The sequence below is a fragment of the Phoenix dactylifera genome, chromosome 14 (genome assembly GCF_051530095.1).
Source record: "Phoenix dactylifera cultivar Ajwa chromosome 14, Ajwa_hap1_PhDact_Kaust_v1.1, whole genome shotgun sequence".
NCBI classification, from domain to species: Eukaryota; Viridiplantae; Streptophyta; class Magnoliopsida; order Arecales; family Arecaceae; genus Phoenix; species Phoenix dactylifera.
Window position 1 is genome coordinate 12,235,503 of NC_143203.1, and position 24,772 is coordinate 12,260,274.

The window sequence follows — 24,772 nt, forward strand, 5'->3', positions numbered from 1 at the left end:
TTTAGAATCTTTCAATGTTTCTCGATTACAATAAAATTAAGATAAAGTTCTTAAGTTGGAAAAATATTATAGGCTCTATATAGACATGACGAACAAGTTAGAAAGCAAAATATTTTTGTAACTGTTAGCAACTTGATACTCTGTTCCCAAGGGGGTTTCTCTATGATCCACTTGGTGAAAGGGGCCTCAAGGAGGTGTTGAGGTCATTGTTTGCCCTTGAAACCCTCTAAGGGCCCAAATCTGCTGGCCCATTTTCTCGATTCTTCAATCAAGGTCGGCATCCTGTCAGGATGGGGGCTCAATACGACGAGGAGGCGATAGGGTCGGAGTGGAATCTTCATCGAAAAGAGGGCTTGGAGCATTCTGCTTTTCTTTCTGATCAAGACTGCTCTGCTGGGTGTGTCGACTCTAGGGGGACCACTCTGAGTCCTGGCCTTGAGAGCGGTAGCTGGCCAGACACATTTCGTGCGCTAGCAACTGAGAATGGTGGTCAGGTTGGCTGCATTCCGATCAGACTGGGTCCGATCGCGCCACTTCTGATGCAGGCCTTTAATCATCGTGGTTAGCACCTACACCTATTGAGTGAGTAGGTTGAACTATTCATTGTCCATAGGTGCAACAAGTTGTTCCGACAAAGCAGGTTGCAGACTCTGTAACAACCTTGGGACGTCGGAGCGCGGTGTTGCGAAGCACACAATGTGCCACAGGCTCTTCGCATCTTCTTGTCGGTTGTCTCTTCCTTCGATTGATATTAATATAGCTAGGGGGTGACCCTTCCTCTAGCACTAGTCTGTTGCTACAAAATCTGAACCAAAGTGGAAGTACAACTCAGATGATTTTGGGGTTGGCTGGAGGCGACTCAAGTGGGCTGGCCGAGGTGTGGGGGATGGATCTCATATGAAGATGGCCTGCAAGAAATTCACTTGCCAGAGAGTTTTCGACGGTGGATCTTCCAATGCGTAAGTCAGAATAACGAGACAACAGTGTGAAAGAAAAAGATTTCAGCAGAGTATAGTCTATGTGAGTGATATATCATGTACTAAAGGTCTTCTGGGCTGTCCCTTTATATAGGGAGCCTATTTGATCCTTACTTAACCTAACTTAGCATGCAATAATGACTAAGTAACGTCCTGTAGTATGGACGAGTGTGGGTGCTAGTTCGCGGGCGGTAGGCAGCTTTGGTGGGGGGCAGGCCGTAGTGCTACCATGACTGCGGGCTGCCAAAGCTGTTAGTTGTTAGGACTGTCAGTCCTTGTAAGCGCACGTTGATTGTTCTTCTCGTTGATGGCTCCATATCGGTCGGGACTGAAGTCAATCATCTCGATTGATTGGCTGCTCGGATGGGGCCGAAGTTATTCTCCTCGGTTCATGTCCGAGGTCAAAGGGGTTGGTTTGGCCTAAGGTTGAGGTGTCCAATAATTCTCCCAATAATACCTATTAATATCAGTTATCACTATAAAATCTTACAAACAGAGGAATTGTATTCTGACTCAAAGCATCAACAAACTCTTCTCCTTATTTACTTATACATGATTCTATTAATGAAGACATTTATTTTGCTTGGCAAATAAATTTAGGTGATATGCTCCTTCCTTTAAAGCTTCAGCACAAATATGCTCTCTTTGGTTTTCATGTCTGGTTGATATGCTGAAACTCTAGAGATTTAAATAAAATTTTGGAGTGGCCAGAACTGCAAAGAATGTAACATCCAACGTTGCCACTACCAGCAATCCAACAGTAAAACGAGTTAAGATGTTTGCAGCCATCACCAAGCTCTCTCTTTTTGGAGGCTTGAGTGTCAGCATCATCCAGCTGAGGCTGGACATGAAGGCTGAGAAGATAAATAACATGCAGCTCCTGAGATGGAAGCTGTAGTCCTGATCTCCCCGATAAATCGAATACGCAGTCATCAACACCGTGAAAATGAAGCTCGTGACGGGGTTTGCGAAGGTCTGGGTCTGGTCATTATCACCTCTCTCTTCGCCACCTGTTTCTTCATTACCCCGGCGTTCATCGAAGAATTCCTTGCCAAACCAGAGCACAGCCACCACAAAATCCGGAAAGAAAGCTAGCACGACGAACCCCTCCACAAATCCAGCAGCGACCTCAAACCCTGTCAGTGTTTGCAAGCCAAACAGAACGTACCCAAGGGCTCCGATGACGCTGATCAGGCGTTCTCGGGCTCTCGGCTGACTAAATGAAGGTGGAACCGTGGTAAGCAGCATGGATAGAAGCCCAAAGATGATGGTGAAGAAGATAAAGGATTCGGAGACCGTAACACCGAGACGGCCAGTTTTTTCAGCAAACTTTTTGAAGTAGAAGAAAATTGTACCTATCATTCCCGTGAAAGTGAGAAAAGTTACCGAAGCCGATAAGTCAAAGAATTGCTTCAACTCCGTTTCATTATTTTCGTGACCGGTAGATCGTTGGTCCTGCGCAGTTTGAATTTCTTTGCAGAAGAGAATACCGAGGATTGCGATGATTGGAAGTAGAAAGACGGCAAGAAACGCATAGCTTTTGTCCAAGAGAACTAAGAGACCAACTGAGGTCAGCATTAAGAGAACGTTGGAAACGTAGATGAGGGTTGTGGCAGCCATATACTGGAATTCGCTGATGCGTCGGAATGTCAGCAAGCAGGAGGTAAGCAGCATCAAGATGAGATCAGTGAGGAAAGTGGTGAAGACGAGGCTGCCGCAGACGATCACAGAGAGGTTTTCGGCGTGTTGAGTTATATCTTTACGTGCAGTATAGTATGCCACCACTATTGAAAAGATGTTGGTCATCACACACTGGGAGTAGCCTGATACTCGCTTCAATTTGGCTCCAGGCCGCGGTTCTCTTTCCAAGTCGCCACGAGGCGGCTGATTTGGAGTTGGCTCTGGTCCATGGGCGTCCGGCCGGATTTGTATCCTATGGTCCAAAGTTCGTGTGCCCCTGTAAGTTAGGTTGCTTCCGTGGGTGGCAATTCTACTACCTTGTGCCTGGACGAAAAAAGAAAAGCCAGTTAGATATTGCACGTAAAAGAAAGCTTGTTAGATACTCGTTAGAGTTAGGGTTATATGGGCATGCAACACCGATTTGTAAGGGTGAGAAAGGGTCGGGATGAGGCAAGTGCCAAACCTACACATGTCAAAACCTGATTCATTTTGATCCCACCCATGTGACATGCTTAAGAGAATAGATCAGGTTAGATCAAGTCATCTTTGCAGTGACTTGTTAACCTGATATATGATGAGGATAAACAAATCACGAACGGATCAGTTTAATTTAACCTACTTATTAAAGTCTAATTGTCTTAGAATTATAAAACTAAACCTGATCGATTTAAAAGCAAGTGTAGCCGCTTAATATGTATAGCCCTTGTTGTCATTGGTTGGTTTCTTGTCAGGTTACCAGGTCAAGTCATGGTTGCCACCCTTATTTGCTTGTCCTTATGTTAGTTTGAGCTTGGTTTGGTAAAAGTGACCTAAAACAAAGCAAGGACAAGCTTGGTCCCGCAATTCACATATCTGAAATAAGCATGTACATGCTTCCATACTATACCATATACTTACACAAGTATTTCTGCAAGAATAAATAATTTGATAGAATTTAAGTTTCTAACACGGATCACAATACTCAATAGGGATGACTTCGGCCACTACGAATAGGACTAGACAAGATCCAAGAGCAAGATTTGTCATATCTAAGAGTCGAATTGCATGCCAAATTTTCAGAAACGATAACTGCGACATATGATGCACAATTTAGATGATCATTTTTTTAAAAAAAATAGGTAACTTTTCGAGCTCTACAGCCTGGTGTCACCCTCTAAGAAGAGCCGTATCTTTAGCAATTAGGCCCAAATTTTATTATTTGGATCCTGAAACGGACTGGCCAAATTGAAAGTTTTTCTTTTGGAAAAGATTTTGACCAGATATATCTCTAAATCTAAGAAGAATCAGATAAAGTGATAGAATGCGAAGTTGATGCAGGAGTCAAGATCTACCTTTTGTAGAATTTTATCTTTTCAAATTTATTTCTACTAATCATGTCTATTTTAGAATAGTAAATCCTGTTAGAAGTAGGAGAGGATTTGACACGAATTGTACGAGGGTAGACCTCACCATTATAAATAGAGGCCATATACCACTCTTTTATGTTTATCAATAAAAGAAAAGAAGATGTAAACCCTACTGTCGCAATTTTTTCACTTTGTTCCAACTTTTTTTTAAGAGATTTGAGCTGAACGGGTTGAGAGATTTCTTCATTCTTCCTGATCGAATCAAGTTGGTAGCAGAGCTTTAGTGCTCTACATCTGTAGGGGGTCTTAATTTATGGTTCAAATATACAATCAATACAAGCAGACAAGAGAAGGGATATCCATGCTAAAAGTTTGGACGAAGGCGAGTATGGCTACTAGTTTTACATTGATGGATGATGAAAAGATGTCTCAGACAACTAGTGAAAATGATTTCCTAACTCACCAAAATCAAGTTCCAACTGGCAATTCCTTCAACATAAGTACTAGCAACTCCTGTTCTGAAGATATCTTCTACATCTAAAGACAAAGATCCATTATCTAGTGAGAAGAATGAGCAACTTGCGAGTACTCTAAATCTTCCTCTTCAGCTTTTTAAAGTCTAAGCTATCAAGATCCCTATATACAATGGAGTTGTCAATGTAGAGAAACTGGATTACTAGCTAGACTAGTTCGAGACCTATTCTACTATCTACGGATACATTAGCATCTAGAAGATAACTTTTGCTTACCTCAAGATTTCCATCCATACCCTTACTTGGTGAAATCCATACATGAGGAACAATGACGTCTCTAGCCTGATGTGGAGCAAATTCGAGGGCCTAAGTATCAAAAAGGAGATAAAGCTCTTCAAAGTTGAAGACATTAGCCAAAGTAGAATAAAGATTATGACGAACGAAGAGAAGAACCATCCAATGAAAGGTGAGAAGGGTGATAAGTTCAAGAAAGATGGAAAAAATCCAGACCATAAAGGGGAGTAAAGTATGAAGTATATCAACACAACTTTGAAAAATTATTGTGACTACTGTAATATCAAAGGACATACTAAGGAGAAGTATTGGAAGCTTCATCTCGAGTTGTAGCCAAAATGGAAGAAGTTAAAGGATAAGGATTCTATTGAGAAAGAAAACACGATCCTCAATATGACAGAGGTTGAGGAACTGTTTGAGTTTGAGCAAGCTGATGTTAGGATGAGCTTAATGGTGAGAAAACCTGAGACCACAATAGAGGCTGTCCTAGAGGCATGAGAGGAACTCTTCCACTTGAAGATCTATGAAAAGCAGAGCATTATCCAAGCTATTGTAAATCTTGGAAGTTAGAAAAGCCTTACATCTAAAAGGTTGATTCATAACCTAGAATTATAGACCAAGCCTCATCCACATCACTATTATCTTGGGTAGATTCAGAAAGACATTGAGTGGAGGATCATTAAGCAATGTATCTTCAAATTTATGATCATTGAGAGCTACATTGATGCGATAACTTGCCAAGTTATTCCTATAAAAGTTTGCCAATTCATTCTTGGAAGCCCATACCTTTGGGATCGACATGTAGCCTTCTACAGGCGGTAAAGAAAGATTCATCTTATAAAGGATGGAAAGGAGTTTATGATCAATACCTCCAAAACACAAAGAAGATCGTGCCCTTAGTGATCAAGCCGAAATTCCATTATTTGGATCCAGAAATAACTTGATCATACTGAAAGTTTCCTCTTCGAAAAAGACTTTGATTACACATACCTCCCAATCTAAGAAGAATCAAGTAGAGTGATAGAAGATGAAGTGATGTAAGAGTCGAGATATACCTTCTGTAGAATTTTAGCTTTTTTGAATTTATTTCTATAAGTCATATCTATTTTAGAAAAATAAATTCTATTAGAACTAGGAAAGGAATCCAACTCAACTTGTACAAGAGTGGAGTCACTATTATAAATAGAGATGATGTACCTCAGTTGTATATTTGGCAATGAAAAAAAGGGGATGTGAACTTGACTTTTGAAATTTTTGTACTTTATTCTATTTTTTTTGATAGATTCGGATTTAGCGAGTTGAAAAAATTCTTCCTTCTTTCTGATTGGATCAAGTTAGTATTAGAGCTTCGATCTTCTACATATGTGGATGCCTTAGTTTATGGTCTAGACACACAAGCAAAGCAAGCAAGTTGGAGAAAGGATATCCATGCTAAACGTACATCAAAGGATGAAGATAAGTATGTCTGCTAGTTCTACGTCAATAGATGATGAGACAGAGATATCTCATACAACTAGAGGATACCCAACTCACCAAAATCATATTTCGATAGGTGATGCCTTCAGTACAAGCACCAACAACTCCTTTTGGAAGCTACCTCCCACATCTAGAGATGAAGATCTACCATCCAGCGATAAGGATGAGCAACTTACGGGCACTCTAGGTCCTCTTCTTCAACATTTCAAAGTTGAAGCTCAAATAAAGATCTTTGTATACAATGGAATTATCGATACAAAGAAGATATCTTTTACCTTCCTCAAGCTTTTCAACCATATCCTTACCTTGCCGAAATCATATATGAGGAATAACGATGTCTCTATCCTAACGTGGAGCAAATTCGAGAGCCTGATCAAGAAGTAATTCTATCCAATTGACTATGAAGAAGATAGGTGGATCAAGTGGTTGTACCTGCAACGAAAATATGATCAGTATGTCCATGGTTACCCCACCAAGTTTCACAAACAACTAATCTCCCTCAGGATCTTCATCGATGATCATGCAGTCTTCATGAAGTATATCAGAGATCTCCACGAGATTATTCAAAAGAAGATGAAGCTCTTCAAAGTTGAAGATATCAACAAAGCTAGCGTAAAGATATAAATTGAACAGAAGAATCAGCCAAGGGAAGGAAAGAGGGGCGATAAGTTCGAGAAAGGTGGTAAAAATCCAAGCCATGAAGGAAAGCAAAGTACAAAACATGTCAGCACGATATAGAAAAATTATTATGATTATTGTAACAGCAGAGGACACACCAAAGAGAAGTATTGGAAGCTTCAACCAGAGTTGAAGTCAAAGAGAAAGAAATCGAAGGATGAGGATTCTAAGAAGAAAGAAAAGGTAGTCCTCAATGTGAAGGAGGTTGAAGAACTATTTGAAGTTAAGCAAGCAAATGCAAACTTGAGCTTGATAGAGAGGAGACCTGAGACTGCAACTAAGGCAAACCTAGAGGTGCGAGAGGAACCAACCTATTTATGATGATTATGATTTATAAAAAAAAGAATATGATTTATGAACTCTCAGATAGCTATGACTACCTCTAGAAATAGAGGTTAATCGACATCCTGAAGCTAGCATTCAAAGAATAACAGACCCTCTGCCAACGGATTAAAGTTGGTAACGAATAACAGAATTAGTCGACTAAGATTAACAGGCCCTGTCACGGGATTATAGTGACCATAGCATCACATCCGTCTGAGAGTATATTTTATAAAGTATGGATAAATGACAATATTTCTATATGACTTGCATTATCATGATTATGAACTTTCATGGATGAAACATGCATTGCTTTATGACCTGATTTGTGTATATCATCTATAAAATGTTTTATTTTTGCTACAACTGTTGGCTTTTTAATCACTGCATTGGCATAATTCTACTTGATCCAATAAGATAGTACTTGGTTACTTACTGAGCTGTGTAGCTCATATCTTTTCATCTTTTTTTTTTCTACAGATGAATAAGACTACTAGGAGCAGGGAGCTTGGTGTTATTCAGGGTTGGGGTAACTAAAAATGTTATGTAATAATTAAATTTTAGAAGCTCTGTACTGTTCCAACTTCATGAATAATGTTATGATATTAGTAAATGAAACTATTTATTTTTATTATGAAATTTTAAGTGGCTTCGTGTTATTGTGTGCATAAGATTGCAATAGCACGGCCGTGTTATGATCCGGATTTGGGGCGTGACACTCTTCCACTTAATCAGATAAAGTAGAGCATCGCCATGGCTGGCTAGCGAGCCACTAAGAGATTGGTTTTGCTTGGGAAGGGTCTACACCAAAAGACCTTTCTATGGACGGGGCTGAATTGCTTTCTTGGCCCGGGCCTAAGTGAAAGTGAAATGGTGGGCCTACCTATCCCAACCTGGGGTATGTTGGGATTCGCGAAGAGCAGCACCTTACGATGTTCATGACCAATCGGATCACCGAAGCAAGCAGTTTGATACCCAACGGATCCTGCAGAGCCAGTAGCATAGCTAGCAGTTTTTTCTTTCTTTGTCAGTTGTAGATCGAAGCTATTGTAGACCATTGAAGTAAACGCATATCTGAAAGTCAAGTTTAGAAGCTCAGGTTGCAAATTAAGCCTCATATGTATCTCTATCCCCTTGGATGGATTTGAAAGGACATCGAGTTGAAGATCGCTAAGCAATGTACCTTCAAATTTGCCATAATTGATAGGTACATTAATGATATAACTTGCGAAATAGCTTCTTTAGGTTTTTGCTGGATCATCCTTAGGAGCCTATACCTTTGAGACCAAGATATAAGCTTCTACATGTGGTAGAGAAAGTATAATCTTGTAAAGGATAGAAAGGAGTTTATGATCAATGCCTCCAAAACACAAGGTAAAATAGGCCTTGCAACCACAACCCGGATGAAGCAACTTGTTAATGCCTACAACAAATTGTTGATGATAATATGACAAGCTAATGCAACTCTTGATAGACCAAGCTCTTGCCCTTTGGCTTCATTGACCAATTGACTAAGATCGAGATCAAGGGAAAGTCGTTATCGCCATTGCCATCATCATCATTGTTATGAACAAGGGAGGAAAGCAAGGTGTAGCTCTACCAAGAAGCTATATGTGGAAGCAAGGCAAGTGGATCATTGACATCCAGGAGCAAGATCCACCATATCCAAAAATTGAATCATAACCAAAACTTTCGGAGGCCATAACTTGGTCATACCAAACCCGATAGAGATGATTTTTTTTTTTTTAATCAGGTAACCTTTTAAGCTCTATAATGTTATGCTACCATCTAAGGGAAGTTGTGTCTCTAATGATTAGGCTAAAATTTCATCATTTGTATCCTTAAATGAGCTGGTCAAATCGAAAAAAAAAAAATTTCGACAAAGAATTTGGCTGGACATATCTTCCAATCCAAGAAAAATCAGATGGAGTAAGAGAAAGCAAAGTTGATATTGCGGTTGGGATCTACTTCTTCTATAATTTTAGCTTTTTAAATTTAGTTCTATTTGTTGCCCAAATATGCAACCCAAGAGTTGGGTGCATTGGGTTTTGTTTGAAATTTTTTTGCAAGATGTGTAGCAGAAACAAAATGTGCAGTAAAATAGTGAAGTGAACAATTACACAGTCACTATGATGCTAAAACACCAATGAAAAGAAAAATAGTATCAAATATGCATATCAAGAAGACCAACAAATAGAAAAGAATGGCAAGCACACACAAAACACAGGAGATTTATAAAGCCTCGAAGCCAAACCCAGCTTCTATGTCTTCTCCCCAAGGTTCCCTCCTTGAGAATTTAATCCACTAATCGTTTTTAATGGTTACACATTATGTCGATTCCCCACTGACAACCAAATCCCCAATCTTATCCCCAAGCTTGTACAATCTATCTGTTCATGACACGGTCTGGCCTTTTCCTAAGTTTCAATATCCCCTTAAAATTTATCACATAAATCAAGAAATAAAAGAAAGAAAATGTTACAAAAAAAAAATACTCCTTATAGTGAGCAAGATAAATCCTTTTTCAGCTCCTTTTGAATGTGGTGGGAAGCTTGAAGTGTACTCTTAAAACTTCTTCCGGCTTGGATTGTTAAGTTAATGCTCTAGGAGATGGTAGTTGCTCTTGCATTGAATGTTTTCCAATGATAAGCATGTAAGAGTTGGTTCCCAAATAATTCTTAAGGCTTTTATATCATAAAGAAGGATCGAAGAAGGCTTCTTGACTATTGGAGTCCATTAGAGAGTCATTATGGCTTTTATATCATAAAGAAGGATCGAAGAAGCCATTTAATGCACTATGCTTGTGTTCGAAAACTAGTCATTATGGCTTGTTAGCATATAGGGGTTGACTCCTAGTCTACTAGAATCGACTCTTTGACCTCAAGGGTTGACATCTCTACTACTGGAGTCAACTCTTGAAGTGTGTCGAAAATGCAGTCTTCTATCTTCTCCCTGTGGCTATCCTACGGTCGACTTTTGGTCTATTGGAGTCGACTCTTGATCACTTGGGGCCGACTCCTGCTTGATTAGAGTTCACTCAGGTGTTTCAGAAAATATGTCTTTTATTTCACCCTGTGGTAGTTTTAGAGTTGACTTTTGTCAAGCTGGAGTGAACACCTAATATTGTGTAATGTTGACTCCAGCATGCTAGGGTCGACTCCTACATGCTAGGGTGGACTCCTGGAGTGCAAAGATCAACTCTTGGTTCTGGGATCGACTTCTAAAGTCCTTCAAAATTGCATTCTTTTGTTTTGTCTTGTGGGACATCTAGGGATTGAGTCTTATGAACCTAGAGTCTGCTTCTCTACTGCAAAAGCTCCTGAAACGCTTCAAATTCTTCTCCAAACTTAAGATTTGTTCTCCTAGGCTTCTCCATGCTTCTCCAAGCTTTCAATTGTCTCAAGTTTTCTATGAAAATGAATCTAATTTTTTCAAGAACACACAATTGTTAGTAACATATTTAATTGATCTTTAATCATCAAATCAATTCTTTAGGTCACCAATACCAATCACATCTATTTAGAAAAATGAGTCTTTTTAGAAGTAGGAGAGGAATCCAACTTGAATTTTGCAAGGGTGGACCTCACCATTAAAAATAAAGATCATGTATCTCGATTTTATATTTATCAATGAAAGAAAAGAGGATGTAAACCCTACTGTCACAAATTTTCAACCTTGTTCCAACTTTCCTTTGAGTGATTCGAGTATAGGTTGAGGGAATTTTTTTCTTCTCTCCAATTGGATCAAGTTGGTATCAAAACTTCAATCCTCTACATCTGTGAGGGTCTTAGTTTATGGTATAGATATGTGAGCAATACAAGCGGATAGGAGAAGAGCAATATGTTCTATAAGTATATCGAAGGATAAAGACGAGTATGGCCTCTAAGTTTCTTTGATGGATGATGAGATTAATGAACTGCTTATACAACTAGAGAAGAAGATTTCCCAACTCACTGAGATTATTTTTCGATTGGCGATGCCTTCATAAAAGCATTAGCAACTCCAATGGTAAAGTTGTCTCCTATGTTTGGAGATGAAGATCTACCATCTAGCAAGGAGAATGAGCAACCTGCAATCACCCCAAATCCTCCTCTTCAGCCTTGCAAAGTTGCAGCTCGAATTGAGATTCTGATATATGATGGAGTTGTCGATGTGGAGAAGCTGGATAATTAGCTAGGCTAATTAGAAACCTATTTCACTATCTCCATATACACCAGTATCTAGAAAGTAGATTTCACCCATGTCAAGCTTTTCAACCACACCCTTACATGGTGGATTCATACATGAGGAACAACCATATCTCTAGCCTGATGTGGAGCAAATTTTAGGATCAAATCAAGGAACAATTCTATCCAATCGGTCATGAGGATGATAAATAGATCAAGTGGCAGTATCTGCCATAAAAGTATGATCAATCTGTCAAGAATTATACCACTATATTTCATAAGCAAGCAATCTCACTCAGAATCTCTATCAACGATCATAGAATATTCATAAAGTATGATATTCAGTTGTAAGGTGAAGAGCTAGCATTTTTTCATCTTTAATTTTGATTTAGCAGAAGATAAATCTCCTAAATAAGGAGAGCCTTGATCCAGTAGGATCACCACTCATTGTGGTCTACTTCGGTCACTATGAATAGGATTGGACAGAGTCTAGGACAGAGATCTGACACATCGACAAGTCGATTCATGATCCAAACTTTTGTAGGCTATACATGGGTTATATGATGCTCAACTGAGATAATCTTTTCTTTTTGACATTGGGTAACTTTTCGAGTTCTTCAACATACCACCCCCTAAAAAGGGCCATGCCTTTAGCAATCAAGCTCAAATTTCATCATCTGGATTTTGAAATGGGTGGTCCAACCAAAAGTTTTCTTCTCAAGAAAGACTTTACCTAGGTATATCTTCCAAATTTTAGCTTTTTCAAGTTTATTTCTACTAGTCATATCTATTTTAGAAAAATAAATTCTATTAAAACTAGAAGAGAAATTCGATCAGAATTATGCAAGGATGGAACTCACCATTATAAATAGAGGCTAGTACCTCAGTTTATGTTCATCAATGAAAAAAAGAGATATAAATCCTACTTTTGCAATTTTTCCACCTTATTCAATTTCTTTTTGAGAGATTTGAGTTGAACATATTGGGAAATTTCTTCATTCTCCTTGATCGGATCAAGTTGGTATCAAAACTTTGATCCTTTATATTTGGTGGGGCCTTAGTTAATGCTCTAGATGTATGAGCAATACAAGAAGATAGAAAAAGGGCTATCCATGCTAAAAGTACATTAAAGGACAAAGACGAGTATAACTACTAGCTCTACCTCAGTTGATGATGAAACAAAGAGATGTCTCACACAATTAGAGACTTCACACAATTAGAGAAAAATGCCTTTCTCACTAAGATCGTGTCTTGATTGGTGATGCCTTTAGCTCAAGTGCAAGCATAAACAACTCTTATTGTGAAGCTATCTCCCAGATCTGGAGATGAAGATTTACCATCCAACAAGGAGGATGAGCAACCTACGAGCACTCTAAATCCTCTTTTTCAGCATTTTGAAGTCAAAACTCGAATCAAGATCTTTGTATATGAAGGATCTGTCGATGCAGAAAAACTGGATAACTAGCTAGACTAGTTAGAGACCTATTTCACTATCTATGGATATATCAGCATCTAGAAGGTAGCTTTCATCTACCTCAAGCTTTTTAGTCATGTCCTTACCTGGTGGAATTCATACATGAGGAACAATAATGTCTCTAGCCTAACATAGAGCAAATTCAAGGGCCCAATGAAGAAGCAATTCTATCTAATCAGTCATGAGGAAGATCGATGGGTCAAGTGGCAATACTTGCAATAGAAGTATGATTAATCTATCTAGAATTACACCATCAAGTTCCACAAGCAAGTAATGTCACTCGGGATCTCTATCGATGATTATGTAGTCTTCATGCATTATGTTGGAGGTATCCATTAGAGTATTTGAAAAAATCTGAAGCTCTTTAAAGTTGAAGACATTAGTGAAAGCATCATAGAGACCATGAAAATCAAAAAGAAGAATATGCCAAGGGAAGGCAAGAGGTGCGGTAAGGTTAGAAAAGGCATCAAAAATCCAAGCCATGAAGGAGAGAAAAGTACAAATCGTATCAACACAGCTCAAAAAAATTATTGCAAGCACTATAACAATAGAGTACACACCAAGAAAAAGTGTTCGAAAATTTACACCGAGTTGTAGCGGAAAAAGAAAAAGTCAAAGGAAGAGGATTTGAAAAAGAAAAGAAAGATGATCCACAATATAATAGAGGTTGAGTAAGTGCCTGAGATTGAGCAAGCAGATGCAATGTTGAGCTTGATGACTAGGAAACCTGAGACCGAAACTAAGCTAGACCTAGAAGCATGAGAGGAACTCTACCACTTGATCATCCAAGTGACGTAGAGCATCATCAAAGCTATTATAGATCCTTGAAGCCAGAAGAACCTCATACTTGAAAGTCTGGTTCAGAAGCCAGAGTTGCAGACCAAGCCTGATATGCATCTTTATATTCTCGAGTGGTTTCAGAAGAATGTTGAGTTGAAGATCGCTAAGTCGTGTGCCTTCCAATTTGCCATAATTGAGAGGTACATTGATGAGGTAACTTGCAAAGTATTTGTTTGGGTGTTTGTCAGGTTATCCTTATAAGCCCTTTCCTTTGAGATCAAGATGCAAGCTTCTACATGCGATAGAGGATTTAGCATCTTGTAAAGGACGAGAAGGAGTTTATGATCAATGCCTCCAAAATATAAGGTAACATAGACCTTGCAACTGCAGCCTAGGTGAAGTGATACGTTAACGCCTGCAACAAGTTTGTAATGATGATAAGAAAAGTCGATGCTACTCTTGATAGACCAAGCTCTTGCTCTTGGTACTACTGACTGATTGACTAAGATTAAGATCGAAGGGAAGTCACCATCGCTATTGCCATCATCATCACCATCATCAACAAATGAGGATGGTCAGGAGCAGCTCTACCAATATATTTAGATGTTGGAGAAGGGAAAGTGGTTTGTTTAAATCCAATAACTAGGAAGAGAATGGTCAAAAACCATCTTCAAGTAAATCCAAACAATTCATCCATGAGGTGGGGAAGCAAGCATTTTTCTTATTTTTAATTTTGATTTAGCTGGAGCTAAATCCCCTAAATAGTAGGAGCGCTAATTTTGGAAGATCGCCAGGCTAAACATGGATCACTTCGACCACTACCATAAGAGTTTGTTTTATACTTTTTTAAGAAATAGTCCCTCCAACCATTATAAAAATATAACTAGAAGTGGATTTCATATCATCGATGTAACCAACAAAATTAGACAGTTATCTCAAGATGATCAAACCTTCTATAAGCTAGCATAAAATTTTTGATTTTATGTAATTATCTCATAACCTTTTTAAGTGCCTCGCAATGCTCCATACTCAGATTTGCCATATATATGCAAAGTACACTAACAGCATATGCTATATCCAGTTTGGTGTAGATTTGTGCATACATTAAACTACCTACAACAATAGAATATGACATATTTTTTATGGATTCTCTTTCTATATCTTTTTTAGGACACTGGCTTCTGCTGAATTTATCTCCATTGACCAGAGGTACATCTTCAAGTTTGCAATTATGCAGAAATCTATTTAATATACGATCTATGTAAGCTCTAAGATAACCCCAATACACCACGGGCTCTATCCTTGTGAATCTCAATCCCAAGTACAAATGAATCTTCTCCAAAATTTTTCATATCAAAGACCTTAGATAGCATATGTTTAGTCTCATGCAATAACCCAGAGTCTTTACTAGCAAGCAAAACATTATTCACATGTAAGACAAGAAAGATAAATTTACTTCCACTGACCTTAAGGTACATCCATTGATCCACTTTATTTTGCTTCAATCCAAGAGAACTCATAATATCATCAAAATTTAATATACCATTGCCTCAATGTCTGCTTAAGATTATAGATGGATTTCTTAAGTCTGCATACCATATGTTCCTTTCCACTCTCAACAAAACCTTCTGGTCAATTCATGTAGAGTTCTTCTTGAACATGACCATTCAGAAAAGATGTATTAACATCCATCTGATGAAGCACTAGGTCAAAATGGGCTACCAGTGCTATAATTATTTTAAAAGAATCGTAACAAGAGACCAAAGAAAAGTTCTTATTGCAATTTATGCCCTCATTTTGTGTGAACTCTTTTGCAACCAATCTAGCCTTGTAGCATTTAATATTACCATTAGAATCTTTCTTGATTTTAAATACCCATTTATACCTTGTAGGCATAAATTTCTCAAGTAATTCTATTAGATCTCATACTTCATTATTAATTATGACTGCACCTCATCATCCATAGCTTCAAGCCACTTATCTAACTGAAAACATGCAATAGCCTGATCATATGAGACTAGATCAACCACATGACTAATGTCATAGTCATTCTTACCTAAATAAACCACATAGTTGTTAAGAATAGTAGGTCTCTTTTCTCTAAGTGATCTCCTTACTAGTATTTCATTAACTCGTTGTGGAGGTGCTATAATAGATTCACTTGTCTGTTACTGCTCTCTCATTGTCCTTTCGATAGGATGAAATATGATATTTTCTTCGACAATGAGAATAGGAACAATAACCTGTCTTTCCTCTAATATCATATCTTTAGTATGAGAGCATCTGCAATCATCTATATCGGACTCTAAAAATTTGGCATGGATAGACTCAATAATCTTTGTGCCTTAAGTTAGTAGAACCTATATCCTTTAAAATTATCTGCATAGCCAATGAAATAACGAGTAGTTCTAGGTCCAGACTTATTTTCTGATGGATTATAAATCTTGACCTTTGCATGGCAACCCAAACATGAAAGTAATTAATACTAGATTTCCTACCAACCCATGACTCAAAAGGTGTTGTGGAAACTGCTTTACTAGGACCCCTAATCAAGATATAAATAGTGGTCTTTAGGACCTCATCCTAAAGATATCCTAGTAAATTGCATCCACTTTTTATGCTTCTAACCATATCTTTAAGAGTGCAGTTATGCCTCTTAGAACACCATTTTTCTTAGGAGTTTCAGGTTTGGTGTATTGAGCAACTATCTCACACTCCTGCAAGTATATCGCAAATGGTCCCACTTGGCTAAATTTACTATATCGACCATAATATTCACCACCTTAATCAGATCTCACTATCTTAATTATCTTCCCACACTGCTTTTCAACCTCAGTTTTAAAGATCTTAAACTTATCAAATGCTTCAAATTTTTCTTTAGAGGTAGACTTAACCTATAGCGAGAAATATGATCATGGAAAGTGATGAAATACCTACTAACATAAATAACAGGACTTAGGAGTCCATAATGTCTATATAAATAACTTCTAAAAGTTCATTACTATGTGTGGACTCATTTCTTTTAGTTTTGGTAAATTTGCCCATAAGATAGTCAAAATAAGTGTGAAAGTCAATTAAGTCGAGTAAAGGCAGAGTTCCATCATCCATTAACCTTTGAATCCTCTCTTTACAAATGTGACCAAATCTCTTATGCCACAACATAGAGGATCTATCCTTGGCCAATTGTTTTTTAGAGATAATACCATATACATACATGGAATAGAATTGATTCCTAGAGGTAATGTTAAGGCAATATAAACCACCACATAAAAGACGTCCACCAACAAATTTAGAGCCAAAAAATAGTTCCAACTTTCCATTATCAAAAGTAAATCTAAAAGCACTAGAATCAAGTTTAGAAAAAGAAATTAAATTTTGCCTCATGGATGGTACATAAATAGTGTTATCTAAGACAAGAGTAAATCCAATAAGCTTTGAACTCTAACTCAATTTTCTACAAACACATTGACTTGATCCTTACTTTCCCTCTGCTTGTTTATGAATCTCCAAAAAGAATTAGTAATATGAATAGATGTCCCATTATCTAAAAAATAAGAATGTAATGGAACATGTGCTAAACTAGTTTCGAAAAAAAACAAGGGCTAGTGAGTTACCTCCATGCATGTTCTTCTTCTCTAACCAACTCTTTTGCATTTACATACTTCTCAACTTGGGCAAGAAGCTTTGAATGACTTCTCATGAACCTTTTTTCAATGGAGAAGAGAAATTGAGAGGTCTTCAGCCCGTGCTTCAAAGTAGATAATATAATCGAGTGATTTTGGCCACCCACTTCCAAGCCGCCATGTTAAATCGATTGATATAGTTATGGAGAGACTCTCCATCATGTTGCTTGATGGTGAATAGGTACTCCGACCTCTTTCTCTATTGGCAGTTGCTGATGGAGTGTGCCATGAATAGTTAGCTAAACTACTCGAAGGAATGTATCAAGTTCTGCTGCAGCTCAGTCTACCACACCCGAGCTACCTTTTGGAGAGTAGCTGGAAAGGCTCAGCAAAGTATTAAGTCAATATCCCCCTAGAGCATCATGAGGGCTCTAAAAAATTCTAGTTAGTCTAAGGGGTCGATAGTCCTATTGTAGATATTCAACTAAGACACCTTGAACTATGGAGAAAGAGATTCCTCCATGATCTTTGTCGAGAATGAAGTGTCAGTTGTGAAGCCAACTTCATCCTCAAGCTCGGGATTACAACCTCTTAAAACCTTAAGATATCGGTCCATCTCGTTGAATCTACATCGAGGTCGACCTTCCTTATGGAGATCCCCTCCGAATGGTGGTGGGATGAATATTCTGGTGTCGATCCCTCCCAAGACTACAAACTCAAGGACCCACGCCGCCTCCTTCTCACTAAGCTTCATGGGCGAGTGAGTATGTTGGGCCCATCCTGGACTTTGAGGATAGGAATGGTGACTCGACTACACCAAATCCTCCTAATAGGCACAAGTCTGCTATGGCAGTTGCTGCAACTACAGTTGTTGCTGCTGGTGGTAACAATGTATGATGTAGGTTCCGGACGACTAGACGGCTATTTTAAAATACCATCGGACTTTAGGATTGCGTCATGCCTGACGATTGCAATAGTTGCCTAGGTTCTCCTTGATTTCATGGCTTTGTGTCATTAGCTTGACCAATCAAACCTTTAATGATGGGATCAAGGCCCTTCCTCTAGCTTCAATCTATTACTACTGGGAACCAGTTTGACCTGGATGCCAAGTTGGTGGGGAATCGTTGGAGATTCTGGCTCATCTACCATCCGGATCAGAGAGATCATATGAGATCATTGCCTGCTTTCACGATTATGCTCCGATATTGTGCTTGACTGATGATAGTCCCAACGTCAAGCACCCATGAGTTGGCATTAGATAGAAGAGGAACGACTTCGGATGGTGCTCTGTTTCTAGCTCTGACCTAAAATAGAAAAAAAAAAGAGTATACCCAACTAAACATGTCCGGTGGGGGTCCTCCAATGCCTAAGTCAAAACTTTTAGAGAACAAAAGAAGGCCTGAGAGAGGCAGAGAGGCAGCTTAAGAGACTTGAAAGATAGCTTACCTGGACGAACCCTAGAAATACAATATTATAGGCGAGAACAGAAGCCCATCACCGAGTAGTTTGGGGCTATACACTAGTGGATAAGAAAACAAACTACGTATCTTGTCTGTAAATCTCTTCCATATTTTTTAGTAGTAGAATTTGCTTGGGTACCACATTTGTTAAGAAATAGTTAGCGATACAGTTGAGTTGTTGCCAGCTATGGAGAAAGTTTGAGATATGGTGGACTCTCCACATGCCCTTTAGGTCAGCCATGTGGCAAGCTTTAAATTGTCAAACTGCAGTCAAGTGGCGACCTTCCATTGGTTACCTTGCTTGTCAGCATATGTTGGCTGTGAGGTGTATCACCATCTATCTTATCCTTCTCCCGTTCATGCATGTCCATCCCCATTGTTAGGTTTGCAGCCGGAGAACCTCCATGGCTGCCTCCGCTGCCTATGCCTCTGCCATAACCCCAACAACTAGTTGGAAGGTGGAGAATCTCACCATGGGTGACCCGAGTGTGGGGAATGGTGACGGGCTTCTTCTTATCAGGATTGGTGGAGGAGGCCTCCTCCATTAGGCTGAGGTAACTTTGGGTAGGATCACTAGTGAGGACGGTGTTGCAGATGGCAGTGGTGGAGGGTGGAGGTCTCCTCGGCCACCACCTTCTTGTTCTCTGCCTCTGCTCGGTGTTGAGAGCCCAAGTGCCAATGCTTCCCCAGGCCTCAGAGTTTCTCCTTTTTTTTAAGATTGAATTCGAGATTAGGATAGGTTAGGGTTTTGATGATGAGAAGAAGAGAGCTAGGGCTCCTTAGGGGAGTCGGAGCATGGCTAAGATGTGCCAAGGAAAGAGGTTAGAATTCTTTCGTTCTCTTTCTTTTAGAGGAAAAGAAGATATAGAGTGGAGGGAGATGAGAGAGGAGGAAGGTGGAATGCACAAAGATGAAGAAGTGGAGGGTAAGATAGGTGGATATGTAGATATGCCGCGGTGGCAATGGCAGTGGTAGAGAGGAGGGTGGAGGGGATCTGATGAGGTGGAGTAGAGAAGGAAAAAGATTTTTTTTTCTTTTCCAATCAACCTAGCGAAGAGAGGGCAGAGGTTGTGTCTTACGTATGAAAGAAGGATTCACCTTACTTTGTGCAAATCCACCAATGGATCGCGCAACCATTGCTTTGAGATATATGCAAGTTGATGAATGAGGAAGTTTGGAGTGCTTTGAGACTTGTGTGGGTCGCAATTTAATAGATGATGTCATGAAAGATGATCAATTGTTCTTTGGCACAAAAGATATGACCCGAAGCTAGCGGGAGAAGCCTTCATTATTAAGGTTCGCCATAGAAAGTGTAGATCGCATAGCCCAATTGAAACCAGTAACCAAGCACCAGTAATAGAGAGACCGCAATCCTTTTCACCACTGATTGTAATTGGTGATCTCGTTGCTGTATTAGAACTGACTTGGTAAAATGGCATCTTGCCATATAGCTGGATTTGGCTACACTCTAGATCTCCACTCAAATTTGGATAGAACTATGTTGGACAATGAAAGTCTTATATCGATGATCTGAGCTATTAGATATGATCTACTACTTTTAAACTGGTTACATATTAAAAAAAGTTATGTACCTTGGAGATTTCTAGCATATGCATCAAGTGATCAAAAAATATATATAATTTAGTATTATTTAGACAGTTTACTTTTGAACCATTTGATGCGTATGCCAAGCATCTCCAAATCATATGATATTTGGTATATAAGTAACCTAGATGTAGTACATCATATCCAACACTCAGATCATCAATATAGGACTCCGATCATTTATCTAAACCTGACTAGATCTGAGTGGAGATCCACTCGAGTATAGCCAAGTCTAGCTCTCCCTCTCTCTGTGTATATATATATATATATATATATATATATATATATATATCATGGTCATCACTTAACTTCAACATTAATTAATTGGCCTAGTTGTAGTTTGATCCAATCTGAATTTATCCAATAATGGATTTATATCAATATCCATCAAAGAAAAATAGATATAAATTTCGATAGACAAATATCCAATCTATATCTGAGTATCCAATTCTTTTTATGATAGATAACCATTCACTTAATTTACCTTCTATTCAGTGATATCTTTGATTTAGTGGTCATAAAGTTTAACCATCTGACTTATATCAATATTTATATATCTATTATCAATATCTATTATGTATCCATATCTGTTTAAATAAATATAAATATAAAATTAACATCCAAATAAACATCCTTATTCACCAAATAAAAATAATAATGATATCTGATACTTGTTATTGTTCTCGCTACTTTTTCCTCCTAACTCTTTGACCAAAATGAGCCTATGACAAAACCATCAATATTGATCGTTTTATAGAGCAGATGTCCTAGAAATACAAGAGAAGTTCGGAGGATGAGTCCCTTAACAGGTAAAAGTCAACTAAAAACCAACAGCCCTACAAGCCAAAGAAATGATTATTTTTTTCGATGGAGATGATTATTTTAGATAAGTACAGGATTATTTTTAAACTCTAGCTTGTCCCTTATAATTCCAAAAATTTGGTTGAATAAAAACTGGGAAACAAGCTAATGATTCGGGCTTTACCCCAAAGACTAGGTCCTCGGTGTACTTCAACTCTTATATTCCGAAACCGAGGATATGAGGGTGGTGCTTGAGAAGATTAGGGAATCTTGACTCTGTCAAAGCCGCGTGCAACTATCCAGAATATTTAAGGTCCTCGGTGTACTTTAACTCTTATATTCAGAAACTGAGGATATGAGGGTGGTGCTTGAGAAGAGAAGGGGAATCTTTACTCTGTCAAAGCCGCGTGCAACTATCCAAAATATTTCTGAGATCCAAATATGAAAGGAATACTCGTAAGACAAAATAATCATTTAGTAATTGACCTAAGTCAATTGATCCCATTGTAGCATCTTAGATCTAAACATAATCGGCAACAAAAGAAGCAGGGACAAGTGGGAAGTAGCATCTCATAACAGGCAATGATATGCTGCTCCCAGCTATTTCCCACAAAAAACCAGGGCAAGATCCAAATAAACCATAGTCTGCAGCATTTGGGGAGTTGAACGGGGCTGCACTCTTTATCTAAAAAGTAGTACTTAACAAACTCGCTAACAGAAAAAAGATATATATATATAAATAAATGAACAAATTAGAAGAACCTTGCAATGCTACAGATTATACTGTAACGATAGAAGACACTCATCTTTAATCAGTAAAGAGATGGCTCGGCAAACATAACATAAAAATCAAATAAAATGGAAACATAAGTTAACTAATAAAGAGAGTCCAGATACATGCAGTTCATCATTGCCAGAACCAATCTAGAGAGTGATGCCAACTATCTGAGCTACGACTATTTAGCAGCCCCGGTGAAACACTACAAAAAATTATTGTTTTGCCGACTCTTCCCCGCCGACGCTATCAAAAAGCGTCGGCGAATTCCGAGCGGGGGTCGAAACTCGACGACGCTTTTTGATAGCGTCGGGTGAAATTTAGAGACGACGACGCTTTAAAGCGTCGTCAGAGGCCAAAAGATACGACGACGCTTTAAAGCGTCGTCGGAGGCCAAAAGGGGCCCAATCCCCCGATCCCTCCTTCAGCCAGGCGCTGTCCCGATCTTAGAGACGACGACGCTTTAAAGCGTCGTCGGAGGCCAAAAGGGGCCCAACTCCCCCGATCCCTCCTTCTTCACCCAGCCGCTCCCCCGATCCCTCCTTTTTCTGCCGCTCCATCCGCCCACGCCACCATCCGCCGACGTTCTTCTTTTAATCCCACACCGGAGACCCCACCCGTTCTCCCCTTTTCTTTATCTACTGCACCTTTGGGCTTCTCCGTTCTTCTTTCTGCTACTCTTTAGCGTGGGGTGTTACGAGCTCCTCTTCCACCGTGCCATGGGCTTCGCGCCCTTCGGCGAGTACTGGAGGAATCTGAGGAGAATCTCCGCCACCCATTTGTTCAGCCCCAGGGAGTCGCCGCCTTCGGCGGAAACCGGCTTGCGATCGGGGCGCAGATGGTGGAGGAGATAAAGGCTCTGATGAGGACCGATGGAGTGGTGGAGGTGAAGCGGGTGCTGCATTTCGGGTCTTTAAACAACGTTATGATGAGCGTTTTCGGAAAAATATTCGATTTTGGGAAGGGGGAAGGGCTGGAACTGGAAGGACTGGCGAAAGAAGGGTATGAGCTTCTTGGGGTATTCAACTGGAGTGACCACTTGCCTCTGTTGGGGTGGATGGATCTCCAAGGAGTGAGAAAGAGGTGCAGGGGATTGGTTGAAAGAGTTAATGTGTTTGTGGGAAAGATCGTAGAGGAGCACAGGAGGAGGAGGATCGACAGAGGTGTTCTGAATGAGGATGGGGACTTCGTGGATGTGCTGCTGGATTTGGAGAAGGAGGAGACGCTCTCTGACTCTGACATGGTTGCTGTTCTCTGGGTATGTTCTTCTTCCCATGCTCTTCTTCTTGATCCCCTCCTCCTCCATCAGCTCTCCTTCCAGGCCGGCGAGCGCCATGCCCTGGTTCCCCTCTTTCTTTTTTAATTTTTTTTTAAAAAACAGGTTGCTAACGCCGACGCTTTATATAGCGTCGGCGTTGAGTATTTTCGCGACGCTTTCATTAGCGTCGGAAAAGTCCTGTTTTTGCCGACGCTTTCTCTTAGCGTCGGCAAAAACCGGACCCACGCCCACCTGCCCGACGTCGGAGCCACGCTTTGGGGAGCGTGGGTGAGAATTGCGCCGACGCTTAAAAGCGTCGGTATAGACGAAATATAGCGCCGGGAGATATCAATTATTTTGTAGTGAAACTAAATAATGCTCAGGCTTGGAAGGGCCTCCAATATTATTGAAGATCTTTGCTTGTCCTAGATTCACTAGATTTTGTTTTTCAGCTTATAAGATCCTGGGGCGGAGTATGTAGACTCATGCCTTTCTACAATTGTTTGTCCTTTTTTTTTTGGTACACCTTTTTTCAAGTTTTTCATACTTTGAAGAATATGACTGACTCTATTTAGCCCCTATTTATAAAGAATCCCGGATATCCTCCCAACAAGAAACTCAAGGTATATATCCTTCTCTCCATGTAATTTTTATAGCACATCTGGTTCTCATGTTCTTAGAAATTAATTTAAATATGCTACCACCAGCAAAATATGTGAAAATCAACTGAAAACAACTTGTAAACATAATGTGTTTTTCAAAAACTGATAGGGCCATTTTATTTGTTATCTCATTTCTTTTCTTAGGTAACGTAGGGAATTCAGGACATTACGAAAGTAACAGACTTTTGCACTAATAAAACTCAATGCAAAACCTGAGTTCGGATAGATGCAACGAAGAAGCGAAATTAAGTTCAATTACTTAGGAATGAAACATTGAGAAACATGAAAAAGGAACTGAAGAAAACCTAAAAGAACAGTAATGTAAAATAATATGGACATTAATAGAGATGGTTCGCAGAATGCACTCTACCTCGGATGGTACATGGGAATGATAATTTGGCCGCTCCTGGAAAGAAGCTAGTGAATTAGACCATGCAATTTCCATATCATATTTCAGAAGAAAAGCAAGGAGGTGTAGGAATATGACAGAATAATGGTTCCAGAACACTAACCATAAGACCTTGTTGTTGATCCATCTTACAGAGATGGTTTCTCTTAATTCTTCGTGTTTTGAGGCCGGGCAGGAGCAGTGGTGTTAAAAGGAGCCTATTTCTCCTGGTTAATGAAGGCGGCTAGACTGAGGAGACTTGACCGGAGTGGACTGGGTCTAGCAATTATTGGCATCCACTCCTTTTACTCGGTTTTCCCTTCTTTTTTTCTTTTTTCTTTGTCCGGTAGAACGTCATGTTCTCTATGCAGAAAATATGGCATGCAGCTCAAAATCCTCAAGAGAGCACAAAAACAATGCTTGAAAAAGAGTGAAAGAAAGTAAAAAAGTTGGAAAGATGAAGAAACTGCAAAAAGGAATTTCAAGCGGAGGCTTGGCTCTCTTTGACACCTCTGAAGCCCCCAAAAAGCCTCTC

The 24,772-nt window shown here is 39.3% G+C and overlaps 1 protein-coding gene across 1 annotated transcript; it reads right to left on the reverse strand.

Moving 5' to 3' along the window:
- Positions 1-1,403: 1,403 nt before the first annotated feature.
- Positions 1,404-24,772, reverse strand: LOC148700030 (uncharacterized). The gene is made up of 3 exons (XM_088710663.2): positions 24,362-24,772; positions 24,220-24,255; positions 1,404-2,981 (listed from the first exon to the last, which is right to left on the reverse strand). Exons 1-3 carry the CDS (start codon positions 24,383-24,385, stop codon positions 1,656-1,658), a joined length of 1,386 nt encoding a protein of 461 aa, XP_088566789.2. The 5' UTR covers positions 24,386-24,772; the 3' UTR covers positions 1,404-1,655.

Excerpts from the sequence above, each read along its gene's own strand:
- LOC148700030 (XM_088710663.2), bottom strand. The coding sequence starts at position 24,385 with ATGGATCAACAACAAGGTCTTATG. Across the intron at positions 24,256-24,361 it reads ATCAACAACAAGGTCTTATG|GAGCGGCCAAATTATCATTC; the intron begins GTTAGTGTTCTG and ends GCTTCTTTCCAG. Across the intron at positions 2,982-24,219 it reads ATTCCCATGTACCATCCGAG|GCACAAGGTAGTAGAATTGC; the intron begins GTAGAGTGCATT and ends TTTTTCGTCCAG.